This window comes from Andrographis paniculata, unplaced genomic scaffold (assembly GCF_009805555.1).
Source record: "Andrographis paniculata isolate CXL003 unplaced genomic scaffold, ASM980555v1 Contig77END, whole genome shotgun sequence".
NCBI lineage: Eukaryota > Viridiplantae > Streptophyta > Magnoliopsida > Lamiales > Acanthaceae > Andrographis > Andrographis paniculata.
In genome coordinates, this window is record NW_026137614.1 from 1,408,860 (window position 1) to 1,429,205 (window position 20,346).

Genomic DNA, 20,346 nt, shown 5'->3' on the forward strand with positions numbered 1-20,346 from the left:
AAACAATCACAACTTATTCAACTCCCTATCGTTTCTTCATCTTTTTCGGTCTGGTGTCCAGGTGGACCAAAGACAAACATCATTTAGTCTCCCATAAAATGATTATTTTGTTAAATTAGAAGACGAGCAGACAGATGCATGCTATTTGTATTAGCCTAAAGAAAGGCGATCCATCACATTCAACAGCAATCATCAACTTTGAATTCTAAGCATAACAACAGACAATTCTCCACACTAAACTATTCCCCAAAACTGCAACAAGCATTATTACCCACGTCTTAAAGCAAACGATTTTCATCACACTAAAGCAGTAGCCAAAATACTAACCTTTATTCAACCACAGCATAGGAAACATATAATAGTTTAGCTTATTATTGAATGATTCAATACTCACCAATGTTTTTTGTAATCCATTTATGAAGTCTTCAAGCCTTCCATGTAGGTAGATAGGACTATATTCAGAAGATTGAACCACAAAACAAAATCCTAATATCCTGTATGTTACCCGTAGGCTACATTCAACAACATAGCCAAGCTGTTCCTTCGTCCTGTATTGGACATTGTAAACAATCTAGAGTTAAATAGTGAACACATCACACTGAAATGCATGCGCATACCAGTATGTGCATGAAAAAAGCAAAATGCCAATTTGTGTGTTAACATATGACTACATGAGGGATGGGAAATTGCTTTAACAAATTTTCTTTCTTTCTTTCTTTCTTTCTTTCTTGCATTCATTCTCTCTTTTTTGTTTTTTTTTTTTTTTTTTTTTTGGTGCTTGAAAAGGAGTGAGTTACACTGCAGCTCCATTGCAGTGCAGCATTTGTTTAAGTCATGCATTCTATCCAAGCTATACATACCTGAGTTGATTAAAAAGTGGCTCTTCCACAATCTCATGAAAGAGGTCCATCAGGGCCTTCAATTTAGTGGGATTTTCTCCTTCTTGTTCAATTTGAAAGTACAGCTGTAACCAAGATAACCAAAACCCTAAGTAAATTGAGCTGTCAGTAACAAGTACTAAAGTCCACGCAAGTACTTTCTGTTACCTCTACCACAGAATTTGTCTCTAGCTTATTTTTCACTTTCTCGTCTCTGACAAGGTCAGCACTTGAAGGAAGACACATGACAAACTCCTTATGTCTCAACTCAGATGGAAGGGGCTGGACAGATAAATTACTTTTGAATATCTCTGATATATGAAGTGCTTCTTCTTCCAGTATATTTCCATGGCAGAGGCCCTCAATATACAACTGCATGAAGGCAGCTCAAAGTTAGTATAGAGTACTACTGGCTTATACAGAAAACTAACAAATTTTCTTCATAGAAATTACTGTAAATCATAAACCCATCTTGAGCTGAAATGCTCTTCAAGCCTAAATGGTCATTTCATTATTGACTTGTGATCTACATTAGCCAGTAGGCAGGTAGTCTATGAATTGCTTTACCCATTGATCTTCCAATGTCATGTTAACACTGTTTAAAAACTTCAACCAAGGCAACAGTCAATAGAAGTACTGGATTCCTAAAACTTTTTCAATTTCCATCTCTTTGGTCTTCCTTCATTAGATGGAAGAAAATATCAAATAGAGTGGGAGATGCAATCTTTCATGAGATATGGCCCACATATCAACTAATTAGCCATTACTTTTTCTTCTTCTTTGTTCTTTTTTTTTTTTTTTTTTTTTCCTGAAGCAGAAATAGCACAAAACTTGAAACTAATTCTACCTGGGAAAGAAGATCAGGAATGAAAGCCCTCAAATCTGCAAGACATAGGTCATTCAGCAAGCACAGCTTTTCCTCCACATCCCAGAAATACTTGCACAGAACTTGTAATCTTAAATAGCAAGAATGACTTAGAGGCTTCATGTTGGCATTTCTCAAGGTTCTCTCCAATTCTTCTTTAATATCCTGTTGAAAGAGACCATAAGTGCATGAAATTTTTTCTAAATAAAACTTTATAAAGGTTCGCTAAAGATGAACAGGCAAGTCGTGTTTGGAAGAGTGAATTAAATTTCAATCCTTGAACTACCATACTTGTAAGTATGACAAAGCAAAACTAATAATTGATAATATGATCAAATTTGAGACCAACTATTTATATTAAAACTGCTCCTCACCAGACACGAGATAGTGAATAAAAATAGATGCAATTGATATTAACTGAGAACCGAAAGGCATAATAGATTATCATCCTCTAAAACATCCTCTCGTATTTCAAACACCAAGACAAAGATGGGACTGCTGCTATTTCCTTTGCACCCATTCTTGTTATTTTCAAACAACATCAATATCACATACCTTGAAACGACACTCCTTTGGTGAAAATGACTTAGCTGCTGCCAAAACTTCAGATAAGAGAACTGAAAGCTTATCGTTGAAACCATAGAGCTTCAGCTCTAACTTATCTCCAGTGAGAGAAACAGAAGTCTCTAGTTTTGCAACACTCGCCTACAATTTAAAATATTTTTAGTTCTTGTAATTAATAAATAAATATTACAAGATTGACAGGTCATGCATAGAATATAAGAAACAGACCAAGAGAAAAAGAAAGAACCTGATAAATAATCTCATTGAGCTCATCTTTCAGAAGCCGTACAAATAATTCAGTCAACACAATATTCCTCACATTTCTGTCTCCTCCTTTAAGTGTAATTCGGAAATATGTGTTGGCTCGGGGTAATTTGAATGTATTATCAATCTTGTACCATAACTTTATATAATTTTCATCAAGTATGCATCGTGGAGTAGATGCATCTGCAACCTGGTATAATTCCTTGTCAGCCCATATGGAAAAGTCACGTGGAATAAAATCATTCTTGGCAGGTAGATGTAAAGAGGAAACAATTTCTGGGGGATCATTCCATAATTCCATCAGGGAAGATGGAACATCTTCCTCTAGATATTTCGACCCAAACCATGGCTCATGCTGGATATCTGAAATCCATGTAAAGGATGAGGATGAATCTTTCCATAAATTTTAGTCAGTATAAAGTGTTCTAATTCATTGTTTAGAAGAGGATAATAAATTGCAGAAACTGTAGGGAAGTGTTATGAATGCTAACCGTGAAACATGTGAACAGAATTGAAGCATATTATTCTTTGTTTCATCAAGAAAATGAACAAAGTTTTTCTACTAAATGACATCAGACAAGTAACCAGTAAATATTGGCCAGTAGTACTATTTCAATTTAAAAGTCAACCAACTGAACCATCATCTAAATGCTGGATGGTTAATTAATTTGGTATGTTAGTTATCTAAAGAAAATGCTGTGTTATCTTGTTGGTTGTATCAATGTTTCTCTATCTACACTCAGATTTTGAACAGAAAATCAAATGAAGAAGATTAATTCTTTCAGAAAAACCGTATATTTTTACATACAGGAACAGGCAGACTTCTATACAAAAATTCCTAGTAAAAATAAAAGTAAACTATTTTCTAACTTATCCCATGAATTATGAGATCTCTAGCTGTACATAGGAAACAAGATATTTGTTTCCTGAAAATAAATTGATTCACATAACTATATCAATAAAGTCTAATTTTTGTTTCTACATTGCTTGATTGTTGACAATTGAGCAAAAACTAACAGTACTAACATCAGACTTGGACGAACAACCAAGTGACACGGGTACAATCATCAATGAAAGAAACAAACCATCATGCTCCAGAGACACTAGGAATGGTAGAAGGACCCTGTATATCCGTGTGAATAAGGTGAAAAGGAACATAAATTTTTTTATTACTAACGGAGAAAGGCACTCGCTTATGTTTGGCGAGTTCTAACACATCACAATGAAATTCCTCAAGGCTTAAGTCCAAAAACAGGATGGAAAATAAGACCTTAACAATCCTAAAAGATGGCTGTCCTAATCGACGATGGTAAAAATGATTTTCTCTTTATTGGATAAACAGCTTTCTAATGTCAGACCCTTATTTTGGACCAGGTTCAGCTGTTGTGGCATCTTTTAAGGTAATAAAGGTTGTCCCATACTTTAGCACGTCCAATCGTCCTCAAAACCTTGTCTTAAAACACACGACAACCACTATAAAAAACCACATTGCATGATAGATCTTGGCTAAGCTTTTGTATATAAACAAGATTGGTGAATAATTTGGGGACATCAATGACAATTTTTAAGGGTCATGGTTGGGTTCATAGAACATCTCCTACTCTTGCAACTGTTGTTAGAGATCCATCGGTTGTGGCAATTTTCTGGCTGCTAGGACATGGGGTATAGGTTGAAAAGAATTTAGATTAGTGAGTCATATGATCGGTGGCTTCGGAGTCAATGAACCAAGAATTAGTAAATAGTGTGCCTGAAGTATTTAATCCAATAAAAATGAGAAACCTACCTGAATACATCAATGAACAAATACCTGAAGGCTTATCAAGATGATAATTTCCTCCTGATTAAGGCCACTCAGCTCTTCACTTTGTGGTGCAACAATGTGTACTTGTCCAACATGGTTTAGAGGACCTTTATTCCTTGCTTGGTCTCTCATTTTATTCCACTCTTGGCTTTAGGATTTCCATAAAGCTTTCGACATTTCTCTCCAGTATGTCGAGATTTTTCACAAAAAGTACCAACACAACTCGTCGCTGTTTTGTGACTTAGGTTGATTACTGCAGTTTTGGTATCACTAGCCACCATAGCCATGTTATCAACAGTTTGTGGTTCCAACATCATAGAACTCTGCTCTCTTCTCCTCGAATTAGTGCTACAAGTTCATTGAGGTTTGGAAGTTCCTATTTACCAAGGATCTAGACTCTCACTCAATCAAATTCTAGATTCAAACCACATAAAAAATGGTAAACCCTGTCTTTTTCAATAAATTCCTTTAAAATTGCTGCATCTGCTAAGCACTTGGCATTTATTTCCCTATAATGGTCGAGTTCCTGCTACAATGATTTTAATTGATCGGCATACTCAGTCACCCTTTCCCTTATCTTGACTTCGTACACTGGAGCCGCATCTTTAGACTTGGAGTAGGTTTCTCACATAGCATCCTAGACATCCTTTGTAGTGTTCAAGAGCATACAAGTATTGTTGAATTCTGGGATCATAGACTTAAACAACCTAGCCATTATCATGGAGTCTTCTTTTTTGGATCTTCCTTCTTTGGTCCTGTCCCAATGAGAAACTAATTTTTCCCTTTCCTTTCAATGTCGCTTGGACTAGTTGTGACCATTTGAGGTAGTTTTTTTCCATTTAGTCTATAAGCAGACTAAATGCCTTAAACTTCACCCGCATGTTGGACTCGGATTTCCTCCCCAGATTGTGCAGTCACTATTAGGTCTGATATATTACAACTTATAGCCTCCAGTGATTAAGACAGGCAATTAAATCTGGTCGAATGGAGGAAAAAAAAACTAGCAGAATCAAGAACAGTTCCCAAGAAGAAAGAGCTGCTCTCATACCATTTCAGATTTTGAAAAGAAAAATCAAATGAAGAAGAAAATTAATTCTATCAGAAAAACCGTATATTTTTACATACAAGAATGGACAGACTTTAATACAAAAATTCCTAGTAAAAATAATAGGAAACTATCCTCTATCTTATCCCATGAATCAAAATCCTATATCTTTTCCCATGAACTATGAGATCTCTATTTGTACAAAGGAAACAAGATATTTGTTTAATAAAAATAAATTGATTCACAAAACTATATCGATAAAGTCTAATCTTTGTTTCAAACATAAAAATAAAGAATGTTCTCCCAATATCTATGACCAGCATTTTTGCTTCATGGTAAAGCTGAAGTAAATGATTTTCTAAACTATGCTAAGCTTGTTTTATTCCAAATTTTATATGTTAGTACCTAAACTCAGTCAACTACTGGCATTTACACAAAACTCCATGTACTAACATCTAAGTAAGCAAGTAGGTTATACGTTAAATTACGATAGCAATTATTTTTTTACAAGAAATTATATTTAGCCACTTAGTTCAAGGTTTGAAAAGCAGCAGGCAACAATGCGGCAGGCCTCTGAATTTGCTGCATTGACTGGTGTCTACATTCGATAGGGAGAAGGAAAGAAGCCCAATTGTAACTTCTATTATAAGTAAAAGAGGTCTAGGTTTTGGGCTGTAGTTTTCAATAACAATAACAATTCTCTAGAATACTATACTGAACCATGTAGGTTTAAATAGGAAAATTGCAGCAAATAGTTGGCTAAATAACACGAATTGATTACCTGAATTATAGAATATTACTTAGCTATAAAACAGGAATTATAACTAACTAAATGCTAAGTAGCAGACTCTAATTTACAACTACATTATTATGAGCACCTAAATACTACATTTTCTACACTCCAACATACCCAATTTGTTTACAAGCAAGTCAAATGATGGTTTAGACAATCCCTTCGTTAGGATATCTGCAGCTTGGTCTTCAAATGCAACAAAGGGAATAAAAATTATTCCTACTTCCAAGTTTTCTTTCACAAAATGTCATATCTATCCGTATGTATTTTGTGCCGTCTTGCTAAACAAGATTTTGGGCAATGCCGATAGCTGCTTTATTGTCGCAGAAGAGTTTCATAGGCAACTCAAGTTCCAATTTCAGTTCTTTAAAAATCTTTTGATCCACAAAATCACAAATTCCATTTGCCATTGCTCGATGTTCAGTTTCAACACCATGTCACCAAATTCCCCTACAAAAGTACATCAACTTGTGGTGGACTTTCTCTGAGTAATTGACCCTGTCCAATTAGCATCAGTAAAGGCTTCAATTGTCTTACTTGCTCCCTCTCTAAACATTAAGCCTTTGCTAGGGCATCCTTTCAAGTATACGAGGATTCTATGGAGTTAGTGTTATTTATTGTAAATAAATGTTGAATGAAGGATAATAATAAAATATTGATTTTTTTACTTTTTCAAATATCGTAATTGAGTAAATTTAACGGACGAACGAAAAAAAAAGTGAGAATAAATTTGTTGAACGGAGGGAATATAAAATTCTATATAAAACAAATTAATAATAATTATGTTTTCTATTTTAATTTAATTTCCATAAATTTATATATTTTACACATGAAATAAATTATATATAAAAATTTATTATTTTAAATTTATAAAATAAAATTATAACTTAAAAGTAAAATATATTAAAATATTTTAATATTGAATTTCTCAAACCATGGCCTCAGTGATTGCTTTAGACCATATATTGATTTATGCTGCTAACATACTAAATGACTCCCCTTGAGCAACCAGTCCTGTAGGTTGCTCCACATAAATGGCCTCATACATGTCACTATAGTGAAAAGCATTTTTAATATCAAGCCGATTGGGAGATGTTGAAATATATGTTTAGATAGGTATTTTGATTAATATTATTTAGATTTGTTGGTATTATTATTTAATCATATCTAAATTAGGTTGTTAGATTATATATAATTTAGTTAGATTTAGTTTGTTAAGATAGATTTTCTAAGAACCTATATATAGAAAAGGAATAACATAACACAGTTTCTCCTATTTCTCTACATTGTATGTACCCGGAGGAACCACTTCCAAAATATATACCCATTCTAACCTCACATATTTATCACTTTTCCAATGCATCTAAGCTATAATGCCAACAACACCATATTCCTATTTTGGGATACACTTGCCACCAAATATCATCTTCAGAAACAATACATGTGAATCACCTTTGTCAGTCAATCCCATCAGAAAACGCCGGTCAACAATTTCATTGCTGCTGATTTTGGCTGCATGTGCATATGCGTTCAATGGTCAATTGTTAGAATTTTCCTATGACAACATACCGAGATGTTTTCAACTTATCCGTCAAGTTGCTTCCAATTTTTTTTATCTAAGTTTTTTATTTGGTATTCAATTACCTGTCCGGAGTTTCTGCCTAGCCCCCGTAGCGACAGAGGATCGCCGACGTCGCCACTACAGATGATTGCCGTCATTAAATATCCCATTTTTATGCCATCTTAGCAGCAGAGGATGCCGCTGCTGCCGCGACAAAGGATCGGGCAGTTAGAATTCCTAATTTGGCCAAAACTTTAATTAATTAAAGTTATCGCCATTGCGATAGAGGATCTCCGGTGTGTTCCCCCGACAGAGGGTTGATGCCAATACAAACTTTATTTGGCCCAAAAAACCTACTTTCTTAGGGTTTAAGCGTCCCACCAAGACAAAGAGTCGAGTTGAATGCTAATGTCCAGTTAAGAAGTCCGTTCATATTCAAAGTCAACCTCATGTTTCTTTTGCCAAACTCGAGTTGGCTTCTACATCAACAACTTGAGTTTGAAGCGAAATGTTGAATATATTTTTAGATAGATATTTTGATTAATATTATTTAGTTTTGTTTGTTATTATTTAATCATATAAGATTAGGTTGTTAGATTCATATCTATATCTTGGATAGATATGATTCGTATACATAATATCTATATCTATGATTTAGTTAGATTTAGTTTGTTAGGATAAATTTTCTAAATACCTATATATACATACATATACTTCCCTTCCTTTTTCTCTTTGGAATAATATAATAAAATTTCACCTATTTCTCTACAAGAAACCAACCATGCATGGCTGCCAAGGCAATGAAACACATGAATATAAGTCATTCTGGCCATCTGAGAAACAGGCAATGAAGTAAACTTTCATAATGGGAAGTGTTTTGGAAGTTAAAAATATTAGTTCGTTAAGTTGGTGTGATGATTATTAGGAGGCTGAAAATTGTTGGTTTCTTTTTTCCTGGATAAATAATCACTACACGGTCATGCTGCTGCCTAGGGCTTTCTTGCATAGGCCTAACTGAACTTAATATGAAATTGAGGAATTTACTTTCGATATTAATAAGAATGTTACAAGAGTGAGGTATACTAGTATGGATGCAAATTCTTGTTCTGTAGGAAGAATAATACCCTTTGCTATGGTGTATATATTTCATGAATACTAATAAAAAGTTGGAATAATCACTTCTTTGTATACCTACGTTCAAAACAACTGGATTTGTCTTCTTGCAAATATGTAGAGCAGCATACTAGCTCTATGTTACTGGAGTACAAGAGTCTGGCATACTTGCCTGTACCAACATGAGAAAATAGACTTAGAGATATTGGCATCCATCAAATCGAGAAAGAAATGCTCTAATATGGCATCATCAGCTAGCCAATTTTCCATCAGGGATGCATAGTAGGAGAATCTGAGTGAAGATGTGAAACCTTTCTTTGTCCTCAAAGAACAATTCAATGTTCTTAAACCATAATGAGCAATTGCTTCCATTTAGGCAGTGATTAGTAATCCTGAGATGAAAATTAATTTGGCGGCTGCCAGAGTAAAAGGCAAGAGGTAGAACACAGAGCAAAATAAAATTCGATCAAATTGGCGAATTTGAAAGTGGGTCTTGGTAAGGGGAGCAAAGCACAAAGCAATCTCACACAATTGAGAATAAAAAAAGGTGAATTGATGAACACTCCAAGGCAATCTCTCGTAAATTCCAGATTGATAGAATAATTAACCAATTGGAAAAGTAATGGCTGCAACACAAGAGATACACAAGCAGACAGCTCCACAGCATGCAGGGAGAGAGACTGCAGTGCTTGGTGGGGGTGATGGCATCACATAGCGAGGACAATGGCGCAGTGAGTGACTGCAAATAATGCAAGTTAGGGATGCAGAATCACACAGATGCGGGTTGAAAGGTAGACCCACTCTGATACAATGTTGATATAGAAGATATTGGAAGGAAAAGAAAAAAGATTGTATATTATGATGATTTTTCCATCATAGAGATTACAAGATATATATGTGTGTATATATATATAGAAGATATTGGAAGGAAAAGAAAAAAGATTGTATGTTATGATGATTTTTCCATCATAGAGATTACAGGATATATATATATATATTCATAGAAAATGGATTGACACAAATCACACAATTACAATAAATGTGAATTCACTCTAGGCACAAACCTAGCACACTAGTTTAGCACTAATCCTACGGATTAATCTTGCTACCTTTAATATTATCTAACAGTATTGTTCCAAGTTTTCTCTATCAGTGTTCATGCCAAACTATTGGGCTTCCAATACTTGGAGATTGTTGATAATTCCATAAGCGGTACGATATATCAAATTATCCTTTGGGAAATGAAGTTTAATCAGCTTATATACGACTAAAAAAAAAAGGAATCATAAGAGGACAAATATAGCAATAAAAAAGATTGGTCTCAAAAGGAAATAAGGAAAATTACCATTTGACTTCCCAAATGACTTGCTTAATACATCGATCCTCATTTTCTCAGGCAGGAAGAAACCCAGTAAATAGTTTATCTTCTCCCCATCCCAGATTTCATATGCATAGTCACCATAAATAACATGCTCAGGAGGATAAACATGCATATTCTCTGCAAGGATGAACATCATTCACTAATCCATGAAAACTTGAAATAACCCAAAGAAAATCATACATTCTAATGAATTCTGCAGACAGGTCATCTCATGCAGCTGATGTATTTTTAGAGGATAACAATTCAATATGATACCTTAAACAAAGAAAATTCACATCTGCTTCTCAAAAGAGAATCATTTTTGTTTTCTTCTCATTTTTTATGAGATGGCGCATGAAGACCATCTAGTGTGATAATCTCATGGATCTACTTCTTATACTTTAGATACACATGCAGCTTTCAGAATAAATAAAAATTATTGGTTATATTTACAAGCATTTCAACCATATAGGTAATATTCATAAACAAATCCAATATTCAATACCAAAAAGTTGAAAGAAACCACTGAAAACAAACACTTTACAATTTCAGAATCTTCTTATAGATATTTCTCTTAACATGTTTAAGCATTGAATACTACTTTCTACTATCAAACACAACAAAAAACTAGATTTAAAATCATTTAGAGATACAAAATTTTCTTAACATTTCTTTTTCTTTTTTCTATATTATACTTAGAATAACAGATCAGACATCATTGATATGAATCATAATAAAAAAAATTTCAAACATATTCATCTTCTGATACGGTTATAGTAGAGTAAAATCAGATTATAACCAAAAATAAATATGGTAATTTTTCTCTGAAAATATCATCAAATATTGTGTTAAAATATATAGATAAATAAACAAAAAGTTCAAGGGCATATTTGAGCCATTCAAGTAATTAGAACAAGGATTTGAATTAACATCAGGGGATTCGCCCTGGTGGCATGTGTTAAGAGTGATTTTATTCCACCAAAAGAAAAATTGTATAATTTAATAATTGCACTACCATTAACAAATTATATAGCCTCCACTTGAAATTCAAAATTGCATTACTATCCAAAAAAATTAGGTGGACTATTAAAAATTTAAAATGCCATCAATATCCAAATAATTAAAATTCAATCCAATTAAAATGATTAATTTACATTTTAAAAATATAAATATACAAAAATAATATTTTATTATTATTTTTTAATAAATTGAGTATTATAATTTATTTTACTTTTAACTTCAAATATTGTGATACTCTCGTACTAGTGAAATATTTTTCTAGATTCACCGTGATTAACTAACATCCGTAAGATGAATACCAGCAAGTTCTGAGGCATAATCATCTTGAGGTTGCTCTTCAGCAAATCTAAACTCCATTTTCGCAATATCTTGGAGTTCCTTAAATATCCATTCTTGCGGGGAATCTCGGCGCAACAGTTTGAGATATTGATAGACAAAGCCAATAATTTCAAAAATCTGGAACATAAACAGCATAATAAACTAATCATGGAGAACTCTTCAGACTGGAATAAAAGACATATGAGCTGAACTGCAGAAAGACTAATTTGGAGGGGAATAATAATATGACATCATAGGTAACAGGCTACACATACCAAGAAAAATACACAGATCCAAAGACCTATAGTCATAGATGCAAACAACTAGAATTGAGGCAACACATTAAACTGTTGATAGGAGTGGCTTTCAAACTAGAATTCAAAAATTGAATGACTGGCTGGAAAAAATATCCAAGCCTCCACCATGAATTAATTCCAGTAGTGAAAAGATAAAGGTGGATCATTACCCTCTCTATGCCAGAGTCTGTGAGGTGTATAGACATGCCAAAGATATATGCAATAGAAGAACGGTACATCCCATCATCAGAAACACCAGCAGATATGGAAGTTGCCCAGCCTCTAGATTTCAAGAAATAGTGCAGGCTTCCTCGGCCCTCTGAAACCAATTTAGTTTTCATCTCAAGTGTCAGAAATTAAAAACACCCCGGCACACAAGCCACAACCACAGTAAAAACACAAATTCACTTAATAAAATACATTAAGACGATAAACAACAACGAACAAGATAATTCTTTACTTTTAAAAAACAATGAAAGATTATAATATGTGTGTTCCATTGTGTTTTGGTAATAAAAAATTCGCTTGAAAATAGGTTTTGATGTGATGATTTTAAGAGAAAATAGGGGTATGCTCACTTTACAACTTTCTCCACTCTATTTTTACTACTCAATCTCTAAATTTCCCTTCAAAAACATAACACCCAACACTCAGGGTTTGTTTGTTTTGTATTTTGGTTTGAAGGGATATTTTTTTAATGTAAAGTATAGAAAATTGTTTAGGTAATATAAAAATAATAAATGTGTAAATATATTAATATTTTTTAGAAATGTGTTTATGTTTTTTAACTAAACAAACAAACCCTCATTTTCCAAACAAAACATCGCATCTAACCACTATTTTCACCTCAGAAATACCAAAACTCAAACACAAACACAAAAAGAACACCCCCTAGATATTTGATATGAGGTTTTTTTAAAAAAAAAAAAAATGTTTTAGATGTAATTCTTTAAATAAAAATAGATGTTTTATATGATGTTTTATAGGGATATAAAAAATTTACCGCACGAAAACACACAGAAACACATCATATGCCTTTCATCCAAATATAAAGTTGAATGCATAAATCAAAGTTAAAGCAACCGATGATATAAGCAGATTGAAGTTCGAACATAGTTTGTATAAAAAATATGCTTTTACTTTTACAAACCATCTATGGACCACGCATGCAAGTAGAAGGATCAAGAAGAGCCAAATATTATCTAATTGATTAGTAGAATAATAATGAAATTTAAATTAATTTTCCTTTCTTAAGATTGTTATTTGACTAGTACTTGTAAGAATTCATAATATAAATCAATTATTTTAGGTTTTTAGTATTAAGATGCAACACCAAAATTTCAATTCATAGTTATTTTAGAGGTGAATAGAGATTAAGTTGATTAAATAGACTATTCATATGTGCATATTCCTTTTCAAGAGCCCTTCTGAAAAAACTCTAGAATTGAGTGTACTTGCCCTAGAGTAATTTGAGGATTGGTGACCCCTAAGAAGTCTCCTAGGGTGCGTGTAGTGAGGACAGAAGTGCAGGAATGACTCGTATTGACCTATGAGGCCAGTCTAATCCCGACACGCTCGGCCTTGCGTGGCTTGCAAGCCGGGATGTCACAGTTGATATCAAAGCCAACTTACGGCAGCCTATAGTCGTTGACCTCACTGTTGAGGTGTCTGGTAGTTGAATGATCCTTGTGGTGCAACTTGGACGTTGTCTTCTAAAGTAAATAAGGATGTAATAACACCGGAGTTGGGCATGTGCTAGGCTATCCAAAAGTGAAAAGAGATTAAGTGGATTGAATGGACTGTTATGCCAACAATGTGCATTCCTTTTCGAGAGCCCTACTGATAGAAGTCTCCTAGGATGCGCATGAGAGAGGACAGGCACGCATTGGAAGGACTCGTGTTAACTTGTGAGGCCAGTCTAATCCCAACTCAGTTTTTTATGCCAATATTCTTTATCCACTTCTTTGTTAGTATTCCATCAGTTTCACTACCATTTGCTAGGTAAGTAAGCGCTACATCTGCAGAGATCTAAACCAATTTAGCAAGTTATGGGAATGGTTATTTCTGTGACAGGAAAAAAATGATTCTTCTCTTTTTCATTTAATCTCAATTATAAGTTTAAATATATATATGTACAAACAAATAAGAAAAATACCTGAAAAGCCCCTGAACTATTCTAAATACTAAGGTTGTGTACTTTTGTGGATTTTACCACAACTTTTTACTATGCAGATTCTTTTTTTCCTCCAAAAATATCAAATCAAACAATTACTTTTTTTTTTCAATATTATACTACAAATTTATTTTACATTCACAACATCACATCAACCTCTATTTATATCACATCAAACAACTATTCAAATTCAACTTTTTACTATTCAAATATCCAAACCCAAAAACTAAAATCCACAAACAAACACACCCTAAAAGACCCATATATACAATATGTTCAACATTCTCCCTCAATCTGGAGAATAAAAATCGTATTATCCAAGTTTGTCACACAAATTTTAATTCGAGGGCCTCTATTGGATTTGGTAAGTATGGATGCAAGTTGACCATTCGAAATGATGAGTGGCAATGCATCCAAATAACACCTTCTCTCAAATAAAATGACAATCAATTTCTATATGTTTAGTTCTCTCATGAAAAACTAGGTTAGATGCAATATGCAAGACAGTTTCATCTCTGAAACTTTCACTATCCTGAAGAAGTTGTCATATCCAAATGAGTTCACATCTCACCAATGTCATAGCTCCATATTCTGCCTCTCCACTTAACCGGCAACAACATTATGTTTCTTACTTTTCTAGGAAATGAGATTACCTCCCATAAATATGCAATACCCTAAAGTAGAACATTTATCATGCGGGGATCCTACCCAATTAGCATCTGAGAGGCCAACAATTTCAATATGGCCTTGAGTAGTATACAATAAGCCTCTGCTAGGAGATCCTTTAATGTACCTCATAATTCGAACTGCAGCATTCCAATGACCATCGCGGAAACTGAAGAAACTGACTCACAACACCAACAACAAAAGAGATATCAGGTCAAGTAGAAGTAAGTTAATTAAGCTTACCAACCAACCTACGATATCTGCCAGCATCAATTAATGGCTCTTCCTGTCTTGGAAGAAACTTCGAATTTTAATCATCGGAGAATCTATTGGTTTGTAGTCAGACAAATAAATCTCTTCAAGAATATCCAATGCATACTTCCATTATGAGAGGAAAATTTCATCACGTAATTTAGCAATTTCAATGTCAAGAAAGTACTTCAATGCCCCCATATTTTTTGTTTGAAAATGCTGAAATAGATGTTTTGGTTGAGTGAGCCCTTTTTATCATCCCCGGTTAGGACAATATCATCGACATACACAAAGAGGTACAATCACTTACCACTTGACGTGTGTTTATGAAACACAAAAAGGTCTAATGCACTTCAAACCATACCAAACTCTTGTATAACCTACTAAAAATCGACCAAACCAAGCACGAGAAGATTGCTTCAAAGCATATAATGTACGATGCAATTTGCAAACTAAACCAGACTCCCCTTGAGTAACAAAACCAGGAGGTTGCTACATATAGATTTCCTCTTGAAGTTCGCCATGGAGAAAAGTATTTTTAATATCGAGTTGATGAAGAGGCCAAGAGTGCGTGCCAGCTAAAGCAATAAAGAGGCGGATCAAGGACATCTTGGCAACATGAGAGAATGTCTCGGTAAAATCGTTACCAAAGACTTGTGTGAAGCCTTTAGCCGCTAAACGGGGCCTTAAAACAAGCAACTTGACCATCTATGCCAACCTTTAACCGTATAAACCCACCGACAAGTCACAAGGATCTTGCCTAGAGGCAAAGGCACTAAGTCGCAAATACCATTAGCCTATAAAAGTAATCATTTCATCCACCATTGCCTGTCACCAACCTGGATGAGAAACAGCCTTACGAAGGAATTTAGGTATAGAGACAGAGGATATATATGACACAAAAGTATAGTAAAAGGCAGACAAACAGTGAAAGCTAGAAAATTTTAAATAGGATGTGGATTGCGAGAACGGGTAGCTCGGCATAATGGTGTAGGATCCGGAAGTGTGGAAGCCACAGGAGAAGAAGACAATGTCGAGAGTCAGAACATGCTGATGGAGCTATAGGAGCATGATCGGGAGAAACATCGAAAGAAGACACTACAGGTCGAGGACAACTATAAACCTAAAGAGGTAGACGCGAAAGAATAAAATAAAAGAAAGGAATAAGTAGCACCTGGCTAACTGATGGTAGACATAGACAAATGGGAGAAAACAAGGGGTGGCCCCAGAGAAGGTAACATCGGTATAAAAGTAATACCGACGAATATCAGGAGAATAACATTTATAACCCTTATGAACCCTAGAATAACCAAGAAAATGCACGTTAATGAACAATGAGTTAACTTATCCCGACCCAAAGAGTGATAATGAACAAATGTAGTAACCCAAAGACATGATACAACTGATTCGATGAAATAACATTTGATGAGGCATTTTATTCTGTACAACAGAAGACGGTATGCGATTTATAAGCAAACACGGAACACTATGATGCACAAATAGAGGACAAGCAATTTCAATGAGATGTCGATTCTTGCGCTTAACAAGTCCATTTTTCCGAAGAGTGCAAGCATCAGAGGATTGATGTAAAATACCCAAATACCCAGAGATGACAGAAACTCAATAATAGCAATGGCATTATCAGTCCAAAGTATTTTAATAAACACACCAAACTGGTTTTGAATGTAAGAACAGAATGTCTCAAAAACACAAAGTAGCTCGGAACTAGTTTTCATTAGATAAAGCCAAGTGCCTCGTGAAAAATCAACAACAAAAGTGACAAAATATTCAACCTAAATATAAAAGTAGTTCGACACAGACCCCATATATCAGAGTGGACTAAAGAGAATGGCAATCAACCCGATTATTAACCTCTCGGGATGACAAAACACGAGTTTGTTTTCCCAACTGACAAGACACAAGACAAAGAAGATAACTTAGAGAGGCTTTGAATAAGCCGACGCAATTTATAAAAGACTTCGATGACGTAGGGGAACTGACAAGAACAATATTTGAAGTCAAATAAGTCCCAAATCATAGCAAGACAACAACAATTGATCCTAAATTATAGCAACAACATTCTAATCATTTGAATCAAGAGGCAGTGACGAGATGGGAGGCTGGACTATGCTTGGGATTTTGATGGCGAGGGAGAGAAAACCTAGGGAGAAAGAGAATGGGTTCCTATTAAGTCACACCGGCGCTGGCCAGGGAAGAAAGGATGCACTTTGGCCGGCGGAAGGCTGGAACGGCGAGGGTGACCTAGCAGCAGAGAAAATAGCACCCAACATAAAAGACGGCCTTGACCGGTGAGATGGGAGAAGAACAACGGTGGCGTTGGGCGAAGCCGCAGCAAACAGGTGACAGGATTAGGGCGACAGCTCCGATACCATGTGAACGAAAAATATGATTCTCTCATTTAATCTCAATTGTAATTTTACAATATATGTAACACAAATAAATAGGTAAAATATCTAAAAAGCCCCTAAATTATTCTAAGGGCCCGTTTGGATTAGCTTAAAAAATAAACATAAGCCAAAAGCAAAAGCAAAAGCAGAAGCAGTTCGATTTTGTAAATTTTATGGAAAAAATTATTAATGACTTATTCTATAGCATAACTATGCTTAAGGAATAGAGTACATATACATGTCAAACTTAGTTCATCATAATTCCAAGTATATGTTCCTATGTCTAGAAAATGGCAAAGAGATATGGAAGAGTATAATTATTTTTATTATTGTAAAGAAAAACGAATGTTGTTGAGTATATCTCATATTGGAAAAATGTTGGGAACTCCTCTTGCTTATAAGGATGAAGGAAACTCCACTTATTACCAATTGGTTTTAAGTTGGAGTCCCAAATCCCTTCTTAACATGGTATCAGAGTCATGGTGCCCGTATTAGGTGTTGATCCCGATTAGGATTTCGAGATAACATATCTCAAGTGGGGTTGTTGAGTATATTCCACATTGGAAAAATGTTGGGAACTCTCTCTTGATTATAACGGTGGAGCAACTTATCACCAATTAATTTTAAGTTGGAGTTCTGGATCCCAAACAAATATATTTACATATATCATCAAAGATTAAATTATCACTATAGTCAAGAACGCCCAAAGTATATATATAGACGAACCTTCATCTACAGCACACTAATTACATATTTTTGTTTAGTTTAATTTTGGAAATATTTTGGCGTTTTGGGTTTTTTGGCGACTACTAATTTGATGTTTTAAATAGAAATAGATGTTGATTGTGATATTTTGAATAGAGAATAGTTTTGTTTAATGTAATAGTTTATATGGTAAGTCTTGGCTGTGATGGTTTTAAATGGTGAAATTTTGATAATTAGTTCAAAGATATAATTAAAAACAAAAGTAAATAAAGCCTTAATAATTGTATAGAATGCTCTAACAAATAATAAACAAATCTTACCATGCCCAAGGAGATGTGCAAGGTAATCTTCAGCTTTTCTCAAATAATCTTTTTGAAGTGAAGGCAATGTCCAGGACAAATCAAGAGTATGAATGTCTTTAACTGCTTCTAACCTGTAAAGTTTGCCAGATTTCCAAATTGGAATATCTGATCTGATATCTTGCTTAGCCAAAGGGCCTTTCTTGACATCGCTAAATAAATCAAGGACCCAACTTTCAAGGATTTCAAGATTCTCTGCAGAAATTAAAACAGTTAAAATGAAATGATAGAAAGCAGCGGCCACTAATTTCTTTATCTGTTTACAAGGTTATCAAATTAATTCATTTAAACATTTTCTAAACAATCCATATATTTCACATAGTTGATGTCAGTAGGAAACTATTTGCAGTGTATAAGTATATTAAAGATTGTGTATCATAGTTCAAGTTTATAACATACAAAAGAAGCAAAAGCAAGGAAAGGTTCCCTTGAGTGCCCAAGTTTTCTGAGTTAACTAGAACTTATACAATTTCAAGCAAGCAGTCACAAAATGAGAAACTATTGCAGTTCTTTTTAAGAGAGAGGGAGAGAGTGCGCACTGAGAAATAACATTTCAGCAAACTTCCCACAACTTAAAAATGTAAGTACAAAACCATGCTAGAAATTAACCGGAAAAAAAAATAGTAATTACTTTCAAAATGAGCTTCCTAGAAATATTAAAATAAAAAGGGAAAACTATTTTTTTAGTCCGTACGTGACCCCCTATTAGAACTATAACTAAACCTTATATTGGATTAGTCCTACAATTAAAAACATTACGCAGAAATGGTCCTCAAGCGCCGGAGTTGTTGACATGGCAGCGTCATGGCACGCCGGATATTGTGTGGATGAAGCGTTGAAAACATTTGAGAATCATTTTAGAACCATAATTAGACTCTGTTTGGATTAGTCTCATAACTTAAAAGCTTTGATAGAAATTATCCTCAAACGTTGTCCACGTGTCATCCATATAATCCCCGGCGTGCCACACTAAAATGATGAAGGGTCACGTACAAAACTAAAAAAATAATTTTCACAAATAAAAAATAGCTTCAATGCCAATCCTAATTATATTCGAACAAATTAAAAAACTTACCACCGCCAATGACAACTAACTTCATTGATCCACCATAATAATTGTCATGGTATAATTTAAGAATACAATCCCTCAAATTGATTCCACTTTCCATTGCATCCGACAAGCTCTTCTTATTCCCTAGAAAAATGAACTAGAAATATAGCTATCATGTCAAAAACACAAGGGAAAATGATAGCTACACATACCCCAAAAGAACCTGTTCAAAGGATGACCAAAGGCAGCAGTATGGCACTGCAGTTGTTGTAGGCGACATAAATCATTTTGCAAAACCTGATTAAATTCTATAACAAATCAAAGATCGAAGAAATGTTAATTATCCTCAAGAAGAACAATAATTTTCATTACTTAGTCATAACCATCAAACAACACAATGTGGTAAATATGGAGCAACCTGAATCCACAGCTAATATCTCTCGTTCCATTGCTTTGGCTTTTATCAAAGGAGAACTGAAGAATTGAGCAAATCTGAAAAAGCAAGAATAATCAGCACCATCACCAGATGTCCAGATCTCTTAATTGACCAACCAGACACGAGAGGAAAAATAAGCACTTCTACACAATCACAACACCTAAACATTATTTCCTATTCTAATGGACGGTACTCCGTCCTTCAATTATGAAAATCTACAAAAAATCACCATTGAGCTAACAAGATTCATCACAAACACGCAGCAAATTCTCTAGAACACCTAGCATTCATTACTATGGAGCACTTAGAACCCAAAAGTAAATGACTGAGCTCCTCAGAAATTTACGTATCTAACATTGTTCATGGAGAACAAAAGAAGGAGAACAATCTTTGTTGAATGTACAATAACATTTCTGAC

General features: G+C 34.3%; 1 protein-coding gene across 2 annotated transcripts in view; it reads right to left on the reverse strand.

Moving 5' to 3' along the window:
• The window catches only part of LOC127239224 (nardilysin-like), a 30,605-nt gene that overhangs the window by 7,558 nt on the left and 2,701 nt on the right, over positions 1-20,346 (reverse strand). The window contains exons 5-18 of one of the 2 annotated variants that reach the window (XM_051257278.1): positions 19,911-19,984; positions 19,705-19,800; positions 19,517-19,636; positions 18,403-18,636; positions 12,049-12,197; positions 11,564-11,720; positions 10,230-10,382; positions 8,967-9,056; positions 2,555-2,934; positions 2,299-2,448; positions 1,726-1,908; positions 1,047-1,250; positions 861-964; positions 395-548 (exon numbers count right to left, since the gene is read on the reverse strand). In XM_051257278.1, the coding sequence (XP_051113235.1) occupies positions 395-548; positions 861-964; positions 1,047-1,250; positions 1,726-1,908; positions 2,299-2,448; positions 2,555-2,934; positions 8,967-9,056; positions 10,230-10,382; positions 11,564-11,720; positions 12,049-12,197; positions 18,403-18,636; positions 19,517-19,636; positions 19,705-19,800; positions 19,911-19,984 (2,248 nt within the window). The remainder of the gene's footprint in view (positions 1-394; positions 549-860; positions 965-1,046; positions 1,251-1,725; positions 1,909-2,298; positions 2,449-2,554; positions 2,935-8,966; positions 9,057-10,229; positions 10,383-11,563; positions 11,721-12,048; positions 12,198-18,402; positions 18,637-19,516; positions 19,637-19,704; positions 19,801-19,910; positions 19,985-20,346) is intronic. The other variant, XM_051257279.1, reaches the window with a different exon arrangement.